This window comes from Balaenoptera physalus, assembly GCF_965194825.1.
Source record: "Balaenoptera physalus genome assembly, chromosome: 1".
Taxonomy (NCBI): domain Eukaryota; kingdom Metazoa; phylum Chordata; class Mammalia; order Artiodactyla; family Balaenopteridae; genus Balaenoptera; species Balaenoptera physalus.
The window spans coordinates 60,437,814-60,457,912 of record NC_138882.1 but is presented as its reverse complement, the minus strand read 5'-3'; the positions used below and the strand labels follow the sequence as shown (position 1 = coordinate 60,457,912).

Genomic DNA, 20,099 nt, shown 5'->3' with positions numbered 1-20,099 from the left:
ACTTATATTGCAATTCTTAGATGATCTATCATTTATTTTGATTTGACTCTATGGATACAGCAAATTTTGTTGCTCACCACTGTTTTCTCTTCTCTTAGTTTTTCTTCAACCTTGAACACTCTCTGCAGGTTCATTCAGTGTTGTTGTAATCCTAATACTGCCTTAGCATCTCCCTCAGATTGGGTATATGGTGATAACCTGGCTGGATGTGGGACTCTGAGTCTGCAGTCCTCTTAAGAATCCATGAATACTATTTCATTGCCTTCTACCTTTTGAATGTTCAGTCCAGTGCCAGTCTAATTCTTTTTCCTTTGTAAGCAACTTTCTCTTTCTTTACAGAAGACTTTTCTTTATCTCAGAGCTCAAGATTTATACTAGCATGTGTGTATGTGATAATTTTCCTCATCAGTTCTACCTGAAACAGCACTTTCAATGTAAAGATTTGGATCTTTCTAAAAATCAGGATAAGTTTCTTTTTTAAAAAATAGTTTCTTTTTTATAATTATTTTTCTCCTCCCATCTTCCTTTTCTTTTTCTGGAACTCCTATTATTTACAGGTTAGATGTTCTGGGTCTTTCCTCCACACTTCTCTCTTTATATTTTTCTAATTCTCCTACTGGATCTTAACATCTACTAATTCTAATCTCAAGATTGATCATCCTTTCCTTCAACTTATCTACTCAATATATTAACTTAAAAATCTTATTTTTCTTAGTTCTATAAGTCTTTTTTAATGCCCTTTTGTACCTCTTCAAATACTTATTATTCTTTTGCTACCCCCAACCTTTCTCTTTTGTTGATAGACTGCTCTGATTGCCTTCTTTATTCTTTGTCTCTCTGGCTGTTAGACCTCTTTGGGTGTCCTTTTATTTTCCTTTGTTCATTGTGGCACAGGTGCAGCTGCTGGGTACTTGAAGTGGACTGGTCTCATGAGCATGGGAAGGCACGGGAGTTAACTGTGCGATGAGGGAAGGACAGATAGCTGCAGACAGAGAGAGCAGTATATTCAAAGACTTTGGGAGCAAGCATGGCATATATGAGGAAGTACAAGGCCAGTGTGGCTTAAAAATCAGGGAGAACAGAGTATGAAAAGAGGCTAGAGAGTAAGGTAATGTTGGGCCAGACTGTGCAGGGCTTTGTAGGCCATCATAGTGAGTGTGGTCTTTTCCTAAAAGCATGTAGTATTGCAGTGTTTTATACCAGGGGTTTTAACTGGTATAACCAGGTATATTTATGTGAATATCTGATTCACATTTTCAGAAGATAATAAGGATTCCGTGTAGAGAGCAAATTTAAAGTGGTTGTGTGATGCTGCGAGACTAGTGAAGAGATGTTGTAATAACCCAAAAGAGAGATGATAATAACATGATGGTCAGTATACAGGAAGTACACTTTTAAGTGGTAAAATGTAAGGAGGTGTATGAGAGTGTGGAAGATGTCTAAGATACCTCCAAATTATCTGCATTACACTGATGCTGCATGAAATGGGAACATCAAGTTGGAAATCACCAATTCAGTCATCCATGTCACAGTGCCTTTGAGATACTCAAGTGGAGAAGTCAGTAAGCAGTATGAATCGAGCAGGTCTGGACAGGGGATGTAAATATGTAAGCCATCTGAGTTAGGTGTAAATTGAAACTCTTAGCCGTGAATGAGAACACCTTGGGAGAGATAAAGAGAAAAAGGTTGTTAATCTTGTACACTGCTAGTATCTGTCTAAATTGGATTATCTTTTCTGGAAAGATGATTGGAACGTGTATCATTGTCTTCAAAAGTGATTATAACTTTGATTCTGTAACTCTATCTGTAAGAATCTATCCTCAGAAAATAATAGTAGTAAATTAAAGTAGAAAGGCAAAGGCTTATGGATAAAAATATTTATTTGAGCATTATTTATGATGGCAAATAAAGTAAATTACTTATCTAATGTTAGAAGGAGGTCAAGTAAATTATCATACATTTATATTAATGAATATTATACCATTATAATTTGATGTTTATGAAGATGTAATAGCATAAGTATATGACCATGATATAATAGTAAGTGAAAAGGACACAAAATTGAGAGAGAGAGAGACAGAGAGTGAGAAAGAGAGAGAAACTCAACTGTGGAAAAATGCATAGAACAAAAGAATATAAAGAAATAGGTTTATCTGTAAATAGTAGAAAATGGTTGATTGTATCCATTTTTATACTTTTATCTAGTTTCTAAATTATTCTAAATGGGCATTATTATATTTTGTGTATTATTTTATTATTAAGAAAGGAAATACAAAATTATAGTATTATCCAGTTGTCAATATGCACTGCATAGGCACTTTACTCTGTTAAATATTAGTTAATGTTCTTTCCTTTTCACAATATTGATGAGCATTTGTGATTTGAATCCAGCACAATATTTTAGTTTTTTGAGATTATTGCCATAATTTTAAAGTTTTATGAGCCATTTAGACTTGTAAATTAGTTTCAAAAATTCATCTAATTACTAGACAATAGCAAATCCATTCCCCTCAGAACAACTCCCTGTCAGTTGGCACTCAGTGTGTCATACTGAGAACATTTGTTATTTCCTTCCCTTCTTATTGCTTAGCAGTACAGATAACTGTAAATTCTTTAATGTGAGGGTTTTTTAATTGTATAATACATACATATAGGAATGTGCTAATTATTTTAAATGCAATAGATTGTTTTTGTTTTTCTTCAGTGACTGTCAGATAACCCTTTATTTGGATTGTCGTTTGTATCATCATCTGCAGGGATATGAAATCATTTTGAATTTGGTTCAAAACTAAAAGCACGATTTTTTTTTTTTTTTTTGACTCCAGGAATGTATACAAAGACTATCGCTTTCTCGAGCTGGCATGTGATTCACAGGAGGATGTAGACAGCTGGAAGGCTTCTCTACTAAGAGCTGGGGTTTATCCAGATAAATCTTTAGTAAGTTGGATATATCTCTTATTTTAAAATTATTAACCATGTTTAAGAAAGCATAATTCTACATACTATATGCTGGAGAAGCTAGTTCTTGTTTGACTTAATTAATTTGCCATAGTTTTAACTGCTACTTTGCTTATATATTTTTTTATCCATTAGATTTCTATTATAAGAAGTTTATCAGTATATTTTTAAAGAAAATGCCCAACTTTGCCATAAAACATAACATATGTAATCTCAAAGCAAGAGAGTTTCTTTGTTTTAATTTAAAATTTTATTTTCCTTTATATGCTGTTCTACAGTATACTATTCTATAGTATTCATATAAGCAGCTTATAACATTCTTCATATAGTCATAGTATATATATCATCAATCATAACACTATTTCATATTCTTTAAAATGTACTTATTTTTATAAAAATCTACCTCCTTTCATTATGTCTGTAGTACCTATATCCAAAATTAAACTCTGGTTAATGTCATTGTGAGTATAAAAGAACAAAAAAATATTACATTGCTATATTAATAAAGATAAGTTATTCCCACTTATCTTTATTAATATACTTCAAGGGTCTTAGAGACACTTCTCTCATTCAAGTTAATAAACAGACCTTCTATTTGTGTTCTTTGGAAAATGTAATACTACACAGACTAGTCTGGATTCAAACTTCAGAATTCCCACCCAACATATATACACACACCATTAAACAGACTCTGCAGATGAGTGGCTCTCACTGCTTACTTGCTACCCCCGAGACATTGTACTATCTGGGTTCCCCCCCAGAAGTTAAGCAATGAGACTGAGCTTTAAGGATTTACTCCAGCTTGACCTTTGTGGTGCTTAGATTGGCTGTAGATTGTTTATAGGACTGACCGTGTATAAGTTGGGTTATTTCTATGCCCCAAATAGGGATAGAGTCTTCTCAAGGGAAAGTCTGAGATGTGAGCACATTGTGGGACAATTGAAGCATCTTGGGGTGGATTTCAGACCTGACCATATCCCTGAGGTTACACTGGAATTTAACAAAGTTCCAGGGGTAAAGGATAGAGGATTTGTGCCAAAACATTCTCCTTGTTGCTGTTATTTTAGTTCTCACGTAGACCTCTTAACCCTATATCAACCTCCACTTGTCTGGTTAACACCTAAAACAGTGAACCCCCATGACACACCCTGTGCCTTCCAAATGAGGTGAAACCAGACTCTTTCCAGGTGATATGCAGTACAGAGGTATCTTCTGTACCACTTCTATTTTTGTTGTTAATTCTAATCATTACTTATTACTCTTTCCTATCCATTGATGGTAGTGTGTTTAATTTCTATATTAAACATTCTATATTAAAAATGCACATATACTTAATGTTTTATTCATTCATTCCACAAAAGCCTGTTGAGCACGTGGTTTTTGCCAGCTACCTTTCCAGGCACTAGTGATGCAGAGGTGAACAGTGAGGTCCTGCCCCCCTCAAGGAACAGACGTTAAATAAATGAATGGATACAGTATAATTGTAGAGTGTGATTTGTTAGAGTGATAAGTTCTATAAAAAATTAAATTAAAGGGACAGATAGTGAGAATGAGGGGCAAGTGAGCTTTATTTTAGTAAGGTGATTGGGGAAGGCCCCTTTGAAGAGTTGACATTTGAGTAGGCTCCTGAAAGAAGCGGGGAATAAGTAATATGAACGTCTGATGGAGAGTGTTCATAGCAGAGGGCTAGCAGGTACAAAGCAGCTCAGTGTCTTAGAAGAGCAGCAAAAAAAGTCAAGAGTGTCTAGACACAATGAAGGAGAACAAAAGTAGTTGATGATTTCCAAAAGTGGTCAGTAGCCAGATTATGTAGGCCTTGAAGGAGGTGGCCAGCATTTGAGTTTTATTCTGGGTGAGATGGGAAGCCATTGGAGGGTTTCAAGCCAGTTAGTGACATGATAAGATTTATATTTTTAAAAGATTGTTATGGCTGGATTGTTACGAGAACCAGCACAGCCTGTGGGTTAAATCACAGGCTTTAGCATCAAACTACATAGACTGAAATTCCTGAAGCTCACATACAAGCTGTGAGATCTCGGGAAGGTTTTCTAGCCCTTTTATCTTTCAAGATTCCCACATCTAAAATGGAGATAACAAGAGTCTGCTATAGCGTGGTTGACAGGATTAAATGAGATAATGCAGGGAAAGCACTGGACAGGTTAAACACAAGTAAGCACTCTATTTTTATTTATAATGATGATGATGATAATAATAATTATCATTTTCATCACAGACTACTTACTTAAGCAAGTAGAAGAGAGTTTAAAACATTGTGGATATTTATAATACAGCCCAATGAGATTATAAATACTTTATGATATTTTTTGTCTTCCAAGTATGTTTGGTTATATAAAATGTCAGTGTGTGTGTGTGTGTGTGTGTGTGTGTGTGTGTGTGTGTGTGTGTGTCTTCCTTCCAAGGAACTGTAATGTTTGTGAAAATGTTTTCTTACATCATGATTTTGTCAACTAAACTTATTTTAAATGCACTACACAAGTTTGCTATTTTTAAAAGAATTATGTAATGCATCTCTTGTGAGCAAAAAACTGTCTTGGAAAAGCAAAATTACCCATCCCTCTGTGAACTCTTTTTATAAATCTGAATTTTCATGTATCCATAGCTCTACACAAAAGAAGATGCTCAATGAGATATTTGCTATTTTTTTTTATTAGGCTGCTCAATTTGAAGCAAATCTAGAGTTGTCCTACACAAACTGTTTTGATTCTTTTCACATCATTTTTATTTGCTTATTAACATACATTTGGTACAATTGCTTGGAAAATCGAGACAAAGGGGCTTTTTACTACATGCCAAAGACATGACAGGAAATTAAACTTGGCAGTGTGCCATGAGCATCGCTTTTCTCAGTTTTCATCATAAACAATATTTGCATTTCTTATGCACCATGTAGTTCTGCAGGTTATATTACACTATTACTTGACTTTCAGATGTTTAAATGGAAGCTAATTACTGAAAGCAATCTAAGTAGAATGCTTATCTAAACATTGCATTTCGTGAATACTCTTAAGTTTGGGGGAAGCGATACTTTTAGGTAGAGTTATTCCTAATTTAGAAAGATTTGATGAAGAAGTCAGAGTAACCTAATAACAGATGTCTCTTTCTAAGTAAATTTTTAGGACTTCTGGTGTTTTTGTTTTTGTATCAATAAACCATTGAGTCAACAGCAAATCAGTCAATCCCTACACTAATAATGAAACATTTATGTGTCATACATGGATATGAGTCTAGATAAAGTTCTGCTTTCTACATGAGACATCTCTATTTTAACTCTACATGAGACATCTCTATTTTAACTGGAAAAAAATCTACATAGGTCATTTTTCTAAATTGTATAAGTTTGGCTTCATTTAGATAAATAGCCATCACCCAGATTTGAATGAATTGACATTTTGGATAATTTTTTTGTCCAAACTAAGGTTGCATACTTTTTTATAACATGTTTATCCTCATCATATCTTTTTCTATCGTGTCCACGTGGCAGAATGTTTTTATGTCACTCATATAACAGTGTTCTGCTACCTTGTTCCTTCTGTCTCTTAGGTCATTTCTCTTGGAGTATTCTACAAATTTTTCTTCTTTCCTTCCCTTCCACCATCTTCTCCCACTTCCTTCCTTCCCTTCATCTATCACTATTATGGTGGACTCTAAAGATTCAAAGATTAAAAAGGAGGCAATTCTTACTTTATAGGAGTTCCAAGTCTAGTGGAAGAGAGAGATGCAAATGAATAACCACTCTACAGTGTGATTAAAAAAACTATAGTAGATATCTATATAAAGTACAACAACCCAACTATATTCCCATGTGCATTTTCTAATTACCTTCATTCCCTTAAACTTTCTGGATCTAATGCTAAATGTAGACTTCTTATCTGAGCATTGTATTGTAATAGTATGTGGCCCTAAAATGGAAATGAGGAGTCCTGAATTTTGTTTCCCACTATGCCACTGACTTACTCAGTGAACTTAGACATAATATCTCTGAGCCACAACTCTGGCACTCTACCATCACCTGAGCTTTCTGAGCAGCCAGAATATTTTTAAAATATATTTAAATCTGAATTTGGATTAGGCAGAATTTTATTTTTTATTTCTATTTCCTTTGGCCATTAAATTGAAATTATAGTCAGTATAAAATTGTTAAATAAGTGTGTAGGATTTTACACAGTTTCAAAGTAAAGATGTTTCTAATGGAATTAATTAATAGTTTTCTGGTTTTGTTTTTTACTGATGAGATATTCCCTCAAGGATTTGGGGAAAGTTGAAACAGGAGTGGGGACTGAAACTGAGTCCCCCTGAAACTGAGTTCCTCTGCTAAGTTTATAACTAACCTCTCTACCCAAAACTTTATTCCCTTTCTTGCTCCACACCATTTCCCCCTCAAGATTAAGGAGCATCAAAAAGTGTGTGTGTGTGTGTGTGTGTATCAATAGCTAGGCAGGTCATAATTTTAAAACTTTTAAAATATTATTTTATGACACATGTACATAAATTTTTCCTCTAAGTGTGAACACAAATAAGTGCAAATTTAATTAAATATCTAAAGAATGTGGTATAACAAATGACTGATTTTTCTGACACAGTTTTGTCAGCTCACAGTATGACTTAATTTATATATAAACATGAAGGAATTCCAAATTCTTTGGAACATTCTGTGTGCATTGAAGTTAAGTAGACTTTAAGTCAAATCCACTCGCGTTGGAATCCCGACCCTTCCATTTATGTGCAGTGTGGCTCAGGCAACTTACTTCACTCTCTAGTTGTTTATTCTTTTTTAAACACAAAATAATAATCTCTTCCTCTGAGTGATTTTATGGGACTAAATGAATGCTGTTGCGCATCACATCTAGCTCAGTGCCTGCAACTGGATGAAAGCATTCAATGCCATGTAACCTTTATTATTGTTATTGACTATCATTAATGCGTCCATGAAGCTGTACTTCTCAGTTTAGTAGTTCCCTTTTCTTTGGAAACTATCAGTGAGACCTGGGGAGAATTTCCCCAACTGTTGTCTCAAGATACCAAATTGCTGCCCTGTGGACAGGCGGGCCTCAAAGGCTCCATCAGTTAGTCAGGAGTGAGCCATAGAGGCTGTCAGGGGAAGTGAGAATCCACAAGCCTACCCTCAGCTGCTGGTTGACTGGCTATCTGCAAAAAGCAGCTTGCAAATCTGTGCATGCCCTGAAATAAATTTGGTGCAAATTCAGTTTTGCATATTTGTTAAGTCGTATACCTCAGAACTTTTCACAAGGGTTTTTTTAGCTATCTAGATAGATGGTCCTCCCCTCTAGTATATGATTTAAGAGGTGAAACATGACAGTAGAAAGTGAAGCACCCTGGAACTTCACTATACCTCTGAATTCAGGACTCTCCCAGGACTCTCCCACTCATAATTGATGCTTTTAAGGACTGCCTTGGAGGTTGAAACCATCCAGTAATGAAATCTTTTGGGGACATCAGAAAGTCCTTTTGGATAGACCCTGCCACTGAACTTTTCTCTGTGGCAAATGACAAATAGGGGAGAAGAGGGATGGACACAGACCCCCATAAATATTCATTAATATGGTGATGACCACTCCCATGCGTCTACTCAGCAGTCTTTTGTACAAGACAGAAAAATGCCCATGTTAGTCCAGCTGTACATAACTTCATTCTTAGCTTATCCAACAGTGCTTCCCACAGAAATTAGAGCAGCTCCATGACCAACTTTGAAGAGTTTAGTTTTTCTTCAGTGGAGGTATTTTCTAAATATAAATGCTGCCATACAGAGTGGTGGAGGAATTATAGAGAATTTACAATTCACCAGTCATGACTGTTATGCCTCTCTCAGAATAGACAATTGGGAAATGATTGAAGGAAACAAGAAATCGCAAAGCCACACCACGTCCTCCACTTGTATGTTTCTCATATTTAAGGATTAAGGCCCCCTACTCTGTGACATCACTGTTGCCACTACAAACAGAACCATCTGCCACCGAGCAGGGAAGCCAGTCATTCCCTAATGTGCAAAAATACTTGGTTGAACTCCTGAAACTTATTTGGTAGATCAAAAGCTGCACTGCTGTGGAATGCAATAAACCCCATCTGTTTGAGGTATTTTCAGCAATACTGCACTTCTTTGGAGAACCAAGGTCCCATTATTCTCTAAAAAATATTTTACTCCTGATAAAATTCTCTTTGGGGATCCTTATTGCCTTATTGAACCACTGGCATATTCTTTTACAAAAGACTCTTTTTCTCCCCCAATTTCATTCATTCTTGTACCGTTATTTATGTCTCACATAAGCCAGTGATGTTAACGGTTATATCACGGCAACTCACAACGTCAAGAAGCTTCTCTATACTATTTTACCAGTGTCTTTAAATTTATGCTTTTATTAAATATGATGGCCTCGATGGTCCTTGAATTAGACATTTCCCCAGTAACCAATTGGCATTGTTTTCCAGAAAATATACTCTCCCGTGATGGTTCCCTTACTGCTCTCCAGAAAATTTTTGTATGTATTACTTCCCCGCACACACTTCCTCTCTTAAAACTAAATGCCAGATCTCCAGCTCAACCTGTTACTCCACCCGTGCTCAGGCTCCTCCACAGATGCACACACTTCACTTGCAGCTCTCTTCCACTCTGCATCTCAGCAGAGAGAGAAATTCCTTCTGGGCCCCTTGTGAGAAGAGTTCAGATCTGTTCCCTGCCCATATCCCATCACGTCTCCCTCACAGGATCTGACCTTGCAAGGACTTGGGCTGCCCTGGGAGTAATGAATCACCGTTTTATTTTTTTAAGCCATATGTGAGTTAAATTGTTTGATATAAATCATACTCCTGCAGCTCCAGTTTGAAACAGGAGAGCCATTTGCCTGCCGCCTGTGGCTGGCGGCTCTCTGTGTCTCTATCCAGAGTGTCCCTTTTAGAAATGACTACATTTTTGTGACTAACCTTTCCAGACCCATTTTCTTGAATGTGGACCAGTGTTTACTTTGGCTGCATCCCCACTATACAGTTTTCGCTTCCCATGCCAACCCAAGACAAAAGTCATAATTTACGAAGTAAAGGAATGGTACAGATGGAGGTCGTAACTTGGTCTGCTTACCCTGTCTCCCCAGAGCCACCCACTCTTTTCCTCTACTCATTTTTTTTCCCCCCACCTTCTTTGAAACCAAGGATGCAGTGTTTGTTTAAAAATGCATTGGCTGATGAAATTTTCCACTGCTTGGCACGTTGGAGGAGGGGCTGTCAGGAAAGGGCAAGCTGACATACTAAATACTTTGCCTTTCATGCTAACAGTTCACTTATTACCAATTCAAACCAATGCTTTTTGGCCAGGTTCCCATACTTCAAGTATTTCAAGTAGAAAGAAAGGGGGAAATCTCTGTCATAATTTTCTACAGTTATAAATGTATGATTTCACTTAATATAAGCAGAATCTCTGACTTGTCCATGAGCTTTGGGCGCTGTATGTGTACGAATGGGATGTCAGTGAAGAGCTAAGTTATTTGTTTGGATTTTGCTCTAGCATGAAAAATCTCATGATTTTAAAATAAATTTATGTTTAACATATTTCTTTTTTGTTTCTTTTTCCTTGCGGCTACATGCACAGGGGAACAACAAAGTAAGTTCTTTGTCCTACTGCAGCTCCTCTCTCTCCAGCCCCCACTCCCCTCCCTCATGTGCCTTGGTGAGAGTGTTTCTGTGCACTTTGAAATGACCGATGTCTGTGACAGTGCACAAATGATAGAGGGTGTGCAAATGTCAGAGAAAACAGAGCTTGGACTACCATCATGGCTGTTCATTTTTGACCTTTCGGAAGGGAAATATTATGTTCCTCAGGGTTGGTTATTGGACAGTTCAGAGAGGTTGTTATTATAAGGAAAGAGAGCAACACTGAGAGCAAAGATTATGAAGATTTAATAATGAGGACTCTTCTGCAGAAAGGGGAAGACAGTCTGATGAAACTCAGTGCAGCTGAAGTTTTTGACCAAAAATCAAAGCTCTCATGTTAATGTGTAGTTACAAAAACCCCAAACTGGTGTCTTAAATAGCAGGATGGCTGGCTTTGCTGGTGAAACTGAGCTAGATCAGTGCTCTGGCTTTGAAGGTGCCTTAAAATGGATGGAGGAGGGTGGGGTCAACATTTGCCTTGGCTTCTGCACCCTTGATGTATTCCAGCTGGATGGAAACAGGAGGGTGTGGGGAATGGAGGGGGAGACTGAAATGTGTATGATAGATTTGTGAAACCAGGCAACGCACACAAATGGTGGAAATTATTTTAATGTTGTTATAATAGGTAAATGAGTAATTTAGTAGTTCATAGGGTGGCTAGATTGTTAAAACTTTAATTCAACTTTTCCAGAAGATTAGAACTACTTCTCACTTATATTAGGTATGTAATAGTAATGTAGTTGGGGAAGATGGTCTTAAGTTTAGCAGGGTGATTTGTTTTTCTTTTTTTTTCTGTGGAGAATTATTAGTGCTTTATCCTACCAGGTGGCCCACTTAAAATAGGCCTCATTGAATACAATAAGAATTGAAAGGATTCTGTTATAAAGGGTCTGCCTGCATATTTAAACCAGCTGGAATTCATCAAAATTGCTATTCATAAGCCATACATATAGAATTTAAAACAAATGTGGGAAATCTTGGAGTTTAATTTGATGGAATGTGCTATTATGGAATAAGGTGATAGAGATGGTTGGTATTGAAAATGTGTCACTTTATAAATTTATATCTTGCTATATTTGCTTATGACCCAAGTAATAATATTTTAAAAAGTTAAAAATAATATAAGAAAAGTACAAGATAGACATTTGTGAAGGACCAGAGGGGCGAACTCAGCCCACTAATAGTTTACTTTTTAAAACAGAAGGTAACTTATGAAATCAGTTAAAGATTTCTTCTACAAAGTAAAAGATAATATTTCTAACTAATATACCACTATTGGAAAAAATATTTGGACAAAATTTTAGTTCTTATACCATATAATGTATTTTGATTCTTGAATAGTAAGTATCTCTGATCCTGGTCACTTACGTTGCACTGAGTCGCTGTCTAGAATTGCATGTGCTGCATCTCTTAATCGTTTAAATAGCCTGAGCTATATGAGTGCACTAATAGCAAGCCTGTACATGCTGAGGATGAGGGAATCAGCTGCTGACATTTTAGGGAGGTGCTAACCCTTAGGCCATTCAAAAAGCATTTATGATTTGCCTCTTTCGCTAGTGATTCATTGATGACTTAAAAGCATTTGTAAAATTCCCCAAAGAAAACTCTTCTTCATAATAGGAGTCATCCATTTGTTGTGTCTTGCTTGGTCAGGTTCTTCTGGGTAATAAAATGTTCAGTTTAACGGAATTTACTGATTTTTCAAATAATTATACAATGGGCAATAAAACTCAAACATTCTAAGCTGCTACTCCTCAAGGCCACCTCTCGGATGATGCAGAAGGCCTTCCAGGGTCTCCTGGCACCTGGAGCCCCCGTCTGCAGTGTAAACACTTGGTACAATGCTGTGGGAGATATTTGGGTGCCAGTTAGAGTGTTGGTTGAAGAGTGCCAAAGATGCAAGCACTTAACTGCTTTGATTTTTAATTAAAGAGCAGTTGCTTTAGAGGGGCTGATGTTTATTGCCCCTATGCCTTAATTCTTAGTTGCTTATATTATGAATAAGTAATAGTTTGTGAAAAAATAGAAGGCTAATACTTTTAAAATATGATCATTATACTGACCATGGACTCTGGCACAAAAGAGCCTCCTCAAATCACAAGCAGCACATCTGCATGCTATTTTCCTTTAGCTTAGAATTTTAGTATAAATGGAAAACACTGGAATACAAGCTGTGCTGTCTCCAGAGTATAGATCTGGAGTCTTCAAAAGGAGAATATGAGATTCGCTTTTCCCTCTCATGCTAGAATGCTCGTCTGAGTTGTCCCCAAGGCAACATACCTGACTTGTTGCCTGCCATATACATGAGCCAGCTATAAAAGGTGACTCATTTCAGACTCACGAAGGCTAATTGTTTATTTAGTGAATGGTATTTCATTATTTATGATAACTAACCAGACACTAAAGAGAATGAAGCCTGCTCAATTAATGTTTCTTTAGATGAGCAGGATGAATGAATTCATCTTCCTACATACATTAAGTATAGTGCACATACACACATATACATACAGACACGTATATTATAAGGTGTATGGAGCAACCCTACTATTCATGTTCTCAATGACAGCTAAATCGATCTGCTTCATCCACCTTTAGATTATGCTTAGAGTGTGGGAGCTAATTCTATAAACTCCTAGAAAGAAAAAACTTCTACAAGAGACACACAGATTTATATTATAACTGCGTGATGGGGCAAAACACCAAGGGTCACATTCTTCCTTGAACAATTATATGTATTTTATTTGTCCTTAAAAAGCAAATTTTCCTTTTGTGAGGAGATCACAGTTGCTCAGGAAAATTTTTTTTTCCTTCCAGGCCCATTACTTATTTTTCCTTTGCAAATGTTTTTCTATTGGCATAGTGATATCCTAAGTTGCTTCGGGTAGAGTCTGTCTCCTCCTTAGAGGGGTTTCCCTAGACCTTGTTTGCTTGGCTGGTTAAACACAAATGTAAATCAGAATGTCATTTTCAGAACTGAGGCCTTCAGGTAAAAAGTAATCTCCATGCTTTGTCCTAGAGAGAAGACATTTAATTTCCTTCTTTAATTTGATGCCCTTGCTTGGTAAGCATGTCTAGAAATTTAATAAACATTTAGTGTTATTTTTTTGTTAAAGACTTTGAGTTTCAGTTAAGTATCTTTGATATATTAGGCAAATTGAAGGTAGAAAAAGCCCTTAAAATATAAAGAATAAAATACTATAATAAAAACTCTCAAATTTCTTAATGATGTTGGTACAGAAACACAAATGAAAACTGAAAAGAACCCTAGGTTCAGAAATGAATACTTCAAAAAATTTTAAGTTATACAGAAATGCTACATTTACTCTCTTATGAATCTTTTATTACATTTAAAAGAGAAATTTACTATCACCTTACTTAATTTTAGTCTAAAAACTTTAGTTTTAAAAACTAAAGGATTCTTGTATGCCCCCCAGCAAAAATATGAAGTTGACTGCCTTGATTGGAGAGGAGCATTTGAAAAGGAGAAATACAACTGAAACATGCTAAAACATGTTAAAAACATGCCATGTTAAAAATAACTAAGCTTGGGCTTCCCTGGTGGTGCAGTGGTTGAGAATCTGCCTGCAATGCAGGGCACGCGGGTTCGAGCCCTGGTCTGGGAAGATCCCACATGCCGCGGAGCAACTGGGCCCGTGAGCCACAACTACTGACCCTGCGCGTCTGGAGCCCGTGCTCCGCAACAAGAGAGGCCGCGATAGTGAGAGGTCCGCGCACCGCGATGAAGAGTGGCCCCCGCTCGCTGCAACTAGAAAAAGCCCTCGCACAGAAACAAAGCCCTAACACAGCCTAAAATAAATAAATAAATAAATAAATTTATTTAAAAAAAAAAAAAAAAAAGAGTGACTTTTGAGGGAAAAAAAAAAAAAAAAACTAAGCTTTTACTAAGTTCCAGTTAGGTTAAATGCAGTAATTTATAGAGAGTAGAGGGCTTTGATATTTAAGAAAAGAAGAAGGAAAGAAAATCTGATTTGAACACCTGTTTTAACGACATTTAAAAAACACTTTGTCTAGTAATTTTCTAACACATTCAGCAAGACAAGTGTACATTGTCAGTCTCCATTAGTGGGAAAAATAATTATTACCTAAAGTACTGATTTGGTAATCCATTGGATTCTGGCCATCATTTGCAAAGACAGAGTGTGCCAAATCGAATGTCACCAAAATATATTACACTGAAGAACACAGATGTTAAATCCATGTTAATTTGTTTTGCCTCTTATGCCAGATCTTTAACCCTAAATTGGTCATATGTGAGAGAGTATAAGTAGGCACTGAAAATCCATTATCAAACCTGGAAATGTCTTATTGATGTTGTGTGTTAAAATCTTGGTAGATGAAGGAGCAGACAGTACAGTGTCAGAAGGTATAACATCTTACGGAAAAACCCGAACGAGCTTTTTGCCCAACCCAATATATTTCCTCTCTAGTATTTAAAATGACTGAAAGAACATTGTATGTAGTTTAGGTATAGTCAACTCCATTAGGGTTATTTATTTTCTTTGAATAATGTACATTCTTTCCTTGATTTTCCTAAAGAAGTTTAGTGAATGTATTTCCCTGGGATTTAAGGAGAGCCCATCTGGTTCCCTTAATTTATGCGTAAACTAATAAGAATACCATTAAAGTTAAAAGAAAGGATGAAAACTCACTGGCCTCAAAGTGTTATTTTAGTTCTATGTGCATATAAAAATGAATTGTCTGTTTCAATCACTGCAACACCAATAAGCCTTTGGTTCTTTTTTGGCAAACCAGTCTTAAAAGAGCGTTGCTAATGAATGCTTAGTTTTTGAACCCCCAACTTTAATTTTAAACAGTCGGAAAAAAGGATAGTTCAATTGAAGGCAAAAAGCTTTGATAAATGAGGTGGAATCTATATTGTGTTCCCAAATTTATGAATCTTGCCAAATAGACTCTATAAGGAAGCAAGAATTGATCTGCTGTTTAGAAAGCTCACAGTGGGTGATAGGATAGGGACCTCTGAAGGATGTTTGGGGCTTGTTTTATATTTTTATTTTCCCTATTGTATCTAAAAAGAAGTGACTTCTCTCTAGTTAATGAGAAATAAGAGAATAATGATGTCTTATGTCGTAGCTTTTTTGACATATTTTTTCTCACAATATTTTAGACATCTTTTTGTATGCCCTATGATATTTTTCAAAGGAATTGGTTTAAGACTGCCCCAAAATAAAAGGAATTCTTTATGATTCTGTTTTGAAAACATGTTGTTATCAAGTATGATTTTAGAAGTTTCATTGTGATAAGTTTTATTTTGAAATTTAAGCCCTCACAGAAGCATTTTTAATCAAAAAAGTAGAAATTTATTTCTTTTGCTAATTTATCGTAATGTGGTTATCACACTGTACAGTGAAATCATACAGAATCACTATAGTTATGAGAGTTTAAAATCCTTCTCCCTATCTTTACCAGATCAGCTGGGCAAAAAACAAAATGAAAAAAGAATGTGATTGGTATAAGAAAAAAGGTGGATTCAAAAGATATGTATGTGTATATTTAAAATATGTATAAATATTGGATATCTAATAAGCTTTAGAAAACTAGAGGCACATAGCAAACTTTATTTTTTTTATTTTTTTTATAAATTTATTTATTTGTTTTTGTCTGCCTTGGGTCTTCGCTGCTGCACGCCGGCTTTCTCTAGTTGCGGTGAGTGGGGGCTACTCTTCCTTGCGGTGCACGGGCTTCTCATTGCAGTGGCTTCTCTTGTTGTGAAGCACGGGCTCTAGGCATGCGGGCTTCAGTAGCTGTGGCTTGCGGGCTCATTAGTTGTGGCTCACAGGCTCTAGAGCGCAGGGTCAGTAGCTGTGGCGTGCGGGCTTAGTTGCTCCACGGCATGTGGCATCTTCCCAGACCAGGGCTCAAACCCGTGTCCCCTGCATTGGCAGGCAGATTCTTAACCACTGCGCCACCAGGGAAGCCCTACATAACAAACTTTAAATGTGAAAACCTATCTACTTAGAAATGAAAAAATACACTCCAAGAATGGATCCAATGGAAATCAATGCTTAATTTACAGACTATTTGAAATATAATAACAATGAAAATACTATACAGGAAATATAAAATATACCCAGTATTATTCACAGAGAAAAATTAATAACTTTAAATAGAATTCTTATTTTAATAGAAGTAAATAAACTTAAAAGGTCGGAAGGAGAGAAAAAAACTAAGGAAAGAAAGAAATTAATGATTAAAGTAAAAATTAATGAATTAGGAAATAGGAAAAGAAACGCAAGCTTAAACTACATGCAAATTTAAAGCTTTTGTATGGGACAAAAGATAGTAAACAGTTAAAAGGCAAATGACAAATTCATAAAATATTTGCAGTATGTATGACATACAAAGGATTAAATGTCCTCAAAATAGAATTGTTTCTATTCAGTTCATTTAAAACATAACAGAAACCAGCCAATCAATAGACATAATCATTTAAGACCAAAAAACAGAAAGTAAAAAGACTGATAACTAGATGAGAAAAAGTTTCAATTTCACTAGCAACCAGGAATCGTAAATTAAAATAGCTGTCCAGACATCCTTTTTTTAAAAATAATTATTTATTTATTTATTTTTGGCTGCATTGGGTCTTCGTTGCGGTGTGCGGGCTTCTCATTGCAGTGGCTTCTCTTGTTGCAGAACACAGGCTCTAGGCACGTGGGCTTCAGTAGTTGTGGCACGTGGGCTCAGTAGTTGTGGCTCACAGGCTCTAGAGCGCAGGCTCAGTAGTTGTGGCACACGGGCTTAGTTGTTCCTCGGCATGTGGGATCTTCCTGGACCAGGGCTCGAACCCACGTCCCCTGCATTGGCAGGCGGATTCTTAACCACTGCACCACCAGGGAAGCCCCAAACATCATTTTTGAGCTTCAGATCATGAGAAATGTGAAAGAATGGTCATGATAGGTGGTAATGAGGAAGCTGTCCTTCTTATGTACTGCTACATGTGGCAGAGTATACACACAGCCTTCCTGGAGGGCGACCAGTTTGGTGATGTGCATCAGATGCCTTGATTATGTGCCAACCTTTTGGTCAAGCCATTCCACTTCTAAAAATTTATTTTTATCAAATAATTTGATAGTTGTGCAAAGGTATTTGTTCAAAAATTATTTGGAAACATTTTTCATAATTACCAATGTTTGAAAACTGTATAAATATCCATCATAGATAACTGGTTGAGTAATGTGTGGTACATCAATGAAATGCTATGAAGCAAATTTTTAAAAATAAAGATATATATATTTTATATATGTATATAAAGATATAAATATATCAATTGCAATGGAAATTTTCATGATAAATTAACTGAAAAAAATCACCATGAATAACATAATCCCATTTTTGCTTTAAAATTTTGTAGAGGATGATATTTATATGTATATATTTACACACAGAAATCCTGAGAAGATACACACCAAAATGTTAATTGTATGGGCAATTTTAAATTTTTTTCCCATGTCATTTTCTCATTTTCTTAATAACTGTCTTTTGTGCAATTTTCAAAAAAAGATTTTAAAACACACAGAAAAATGAAAAAGAGGAAGATATTTAAATGGAGGAAGGTGAGAAAGAAACAAATATAAAATGATGAAAATAGTATTCAGAAGGAGAGATATATTACATAAATGGATTAAACTTTACAGGAAAGTAAAAGATAATGTAAGTAAATAGTGGAAATTAATCATCTGAGATTATAAACTTGGCATAATTATATAATCTTGTTTATTATTATTTTTTTAATTAATACACAGATTTTGTCAACTCCTTTCCCTTTACCCTGCCTGTACAAATATGTTGTTTTCCTCACTGAATTACATATTGTTGAAGGACCATGTTATGAGTCTCTGAACGCTCACATTCCCCCCATTGCCTATGAGTCTCAAATAGTGTCATTGTTTCAAATGCTCAAATTCCATAGTATCCAGCCTCCCCATCTTCCTGGACCAATCATTCTTCCTGAAGTTGCAGTTTTGTAACTGTCAGCACTATCGCCCTCTATGACTGAGCTGTGCATAATGTACAAATAATGTATATTATCTAAGGATTATCAGCCATTCCGTGGCCTAATATCTGGCCCTTGATCTTCCGCTATTTAAAAAAATCTAATTGAGATTTAAAGATGAAAACATATAATATTAGGCTAATGAAAAGAATTCTGTAAATTTTAAATTTAAAAGTTGATTCATTTGCCTTGAATCCATTCATTTATGTAACAAAATGTATAATATGAAAGTTGAAAAACAGATGACAATTGAAGTACTAGGATTAGCATTAGAGTCCCTACTAGAAATACTCCCCTTGAGGGGAAAAATCATCCTTTTGGTTTCAGAGAGTTATGTTGACCTTTGAATATTTACTCTGTGTTGCTAGCTCCCTACCAGACACCTCCAGTTTGAACAAGAACTGAAAGGTTTAGAGGTATAAAGTATCTGGTCCCTCTGTACCATAATTAAGCACAAAGAGACTAAGGCTGATGGTAATAAAAGCCAGTGACTTAATCTGACTCTAAAAAATAAACAGGGTAAAAAAAAAAAGTTAAAATTGGAGAAAACATTTGCAACACATATGGAAGGTAAAGAATTAATATCTTTGCCAAAATTAAAGAGTTCTAAGAAATCAATAAGAAAAAACAGTAATAAAGATGAAAGAGAGAATTGGTGTTTAGAGGGAAAATGGGGAGGCTGCTGAGTCAGTGCAGAGGAGAGATGATGATGGCTTGGGTTAGGGTCACAGTAGTGGCAATAGTGAGAAGTAGTTGGATTCGGGATATATTTTGGTAGTAGAGCCACACCTTTAAGATTTACTAATGGATTGGATTTGGAAAGTGAGAGAAAGAGTAAAATAAAAAAAGATTATTGGATCTTGGATGATGGGTGTGCGTTAGTGCCATTTAATAAAATGAGTAAGATGGGGAAAGGAGAAAATGGAGTGGGTCGTTTCGTTCTGACCATGTTAAATTTGGGATCCTAGTACACATCGGTGGTTAGTCAGGATAGGTTAAGTTATACTGCTGCAACAAACACTCCACAAAGTCTGGTGGCTGCAAACTACAAAATTTATTTCTCACTCATGCTGCATGTGCATCTCAAGCTGCCTGGGACTCTGTTCCTTGTTATTCCCACTTCAGGACTCAAGCTGATAGGATTATTACTGATCACCATGGCAGAGGAAATGAGTGGAGAGTCATACACTGACTGTTAATGCTTCTACCTGAATGTGACATGTAATTTCTGTACCCTTTTCATTGTCCAAAGCAAGCCACATGGCCACACCTAAATTCAAATGGGCAGGAAGTACCATCTTACCAGGTACCTTGGAGGGCAGAATCAAATATTTGAATGTTTGTTTAAACATCCCAATGGAGATGTCTTCTAGGCAGTTAAATATATAAATCTAAGCTCAGAGGAGAGGCCTTTAGACAGAGATTTAGA

At 36.0% G+C, this 20,099-nt stretch overlaps 1 protein-coding gene across 6 annotated transcripts in view; it reads left to right on the top strand.

The window, feature by feature from the left end:
- Positions 1–20,099, top strand: part of DNM3 (dynamin 3) — a 578,846-nt gene that overhangs the window by 475,947 nt on the left and 82,800 nt on the right. For all 6 annotated transcript variants that reach the window (XM_082437591.1, XM_082437593.1, XM_082437588.1 and 3 more), the window contains one exon: positions 2,826–2,937. In XM_082437591.1, the coding sequence (XP_082293717.1) occupies positions 2,826–2,937 (112 nt within the window). The remainder of the gene's footprint in view (positions 1–2,825; positions 2,938–20,099) is intronic.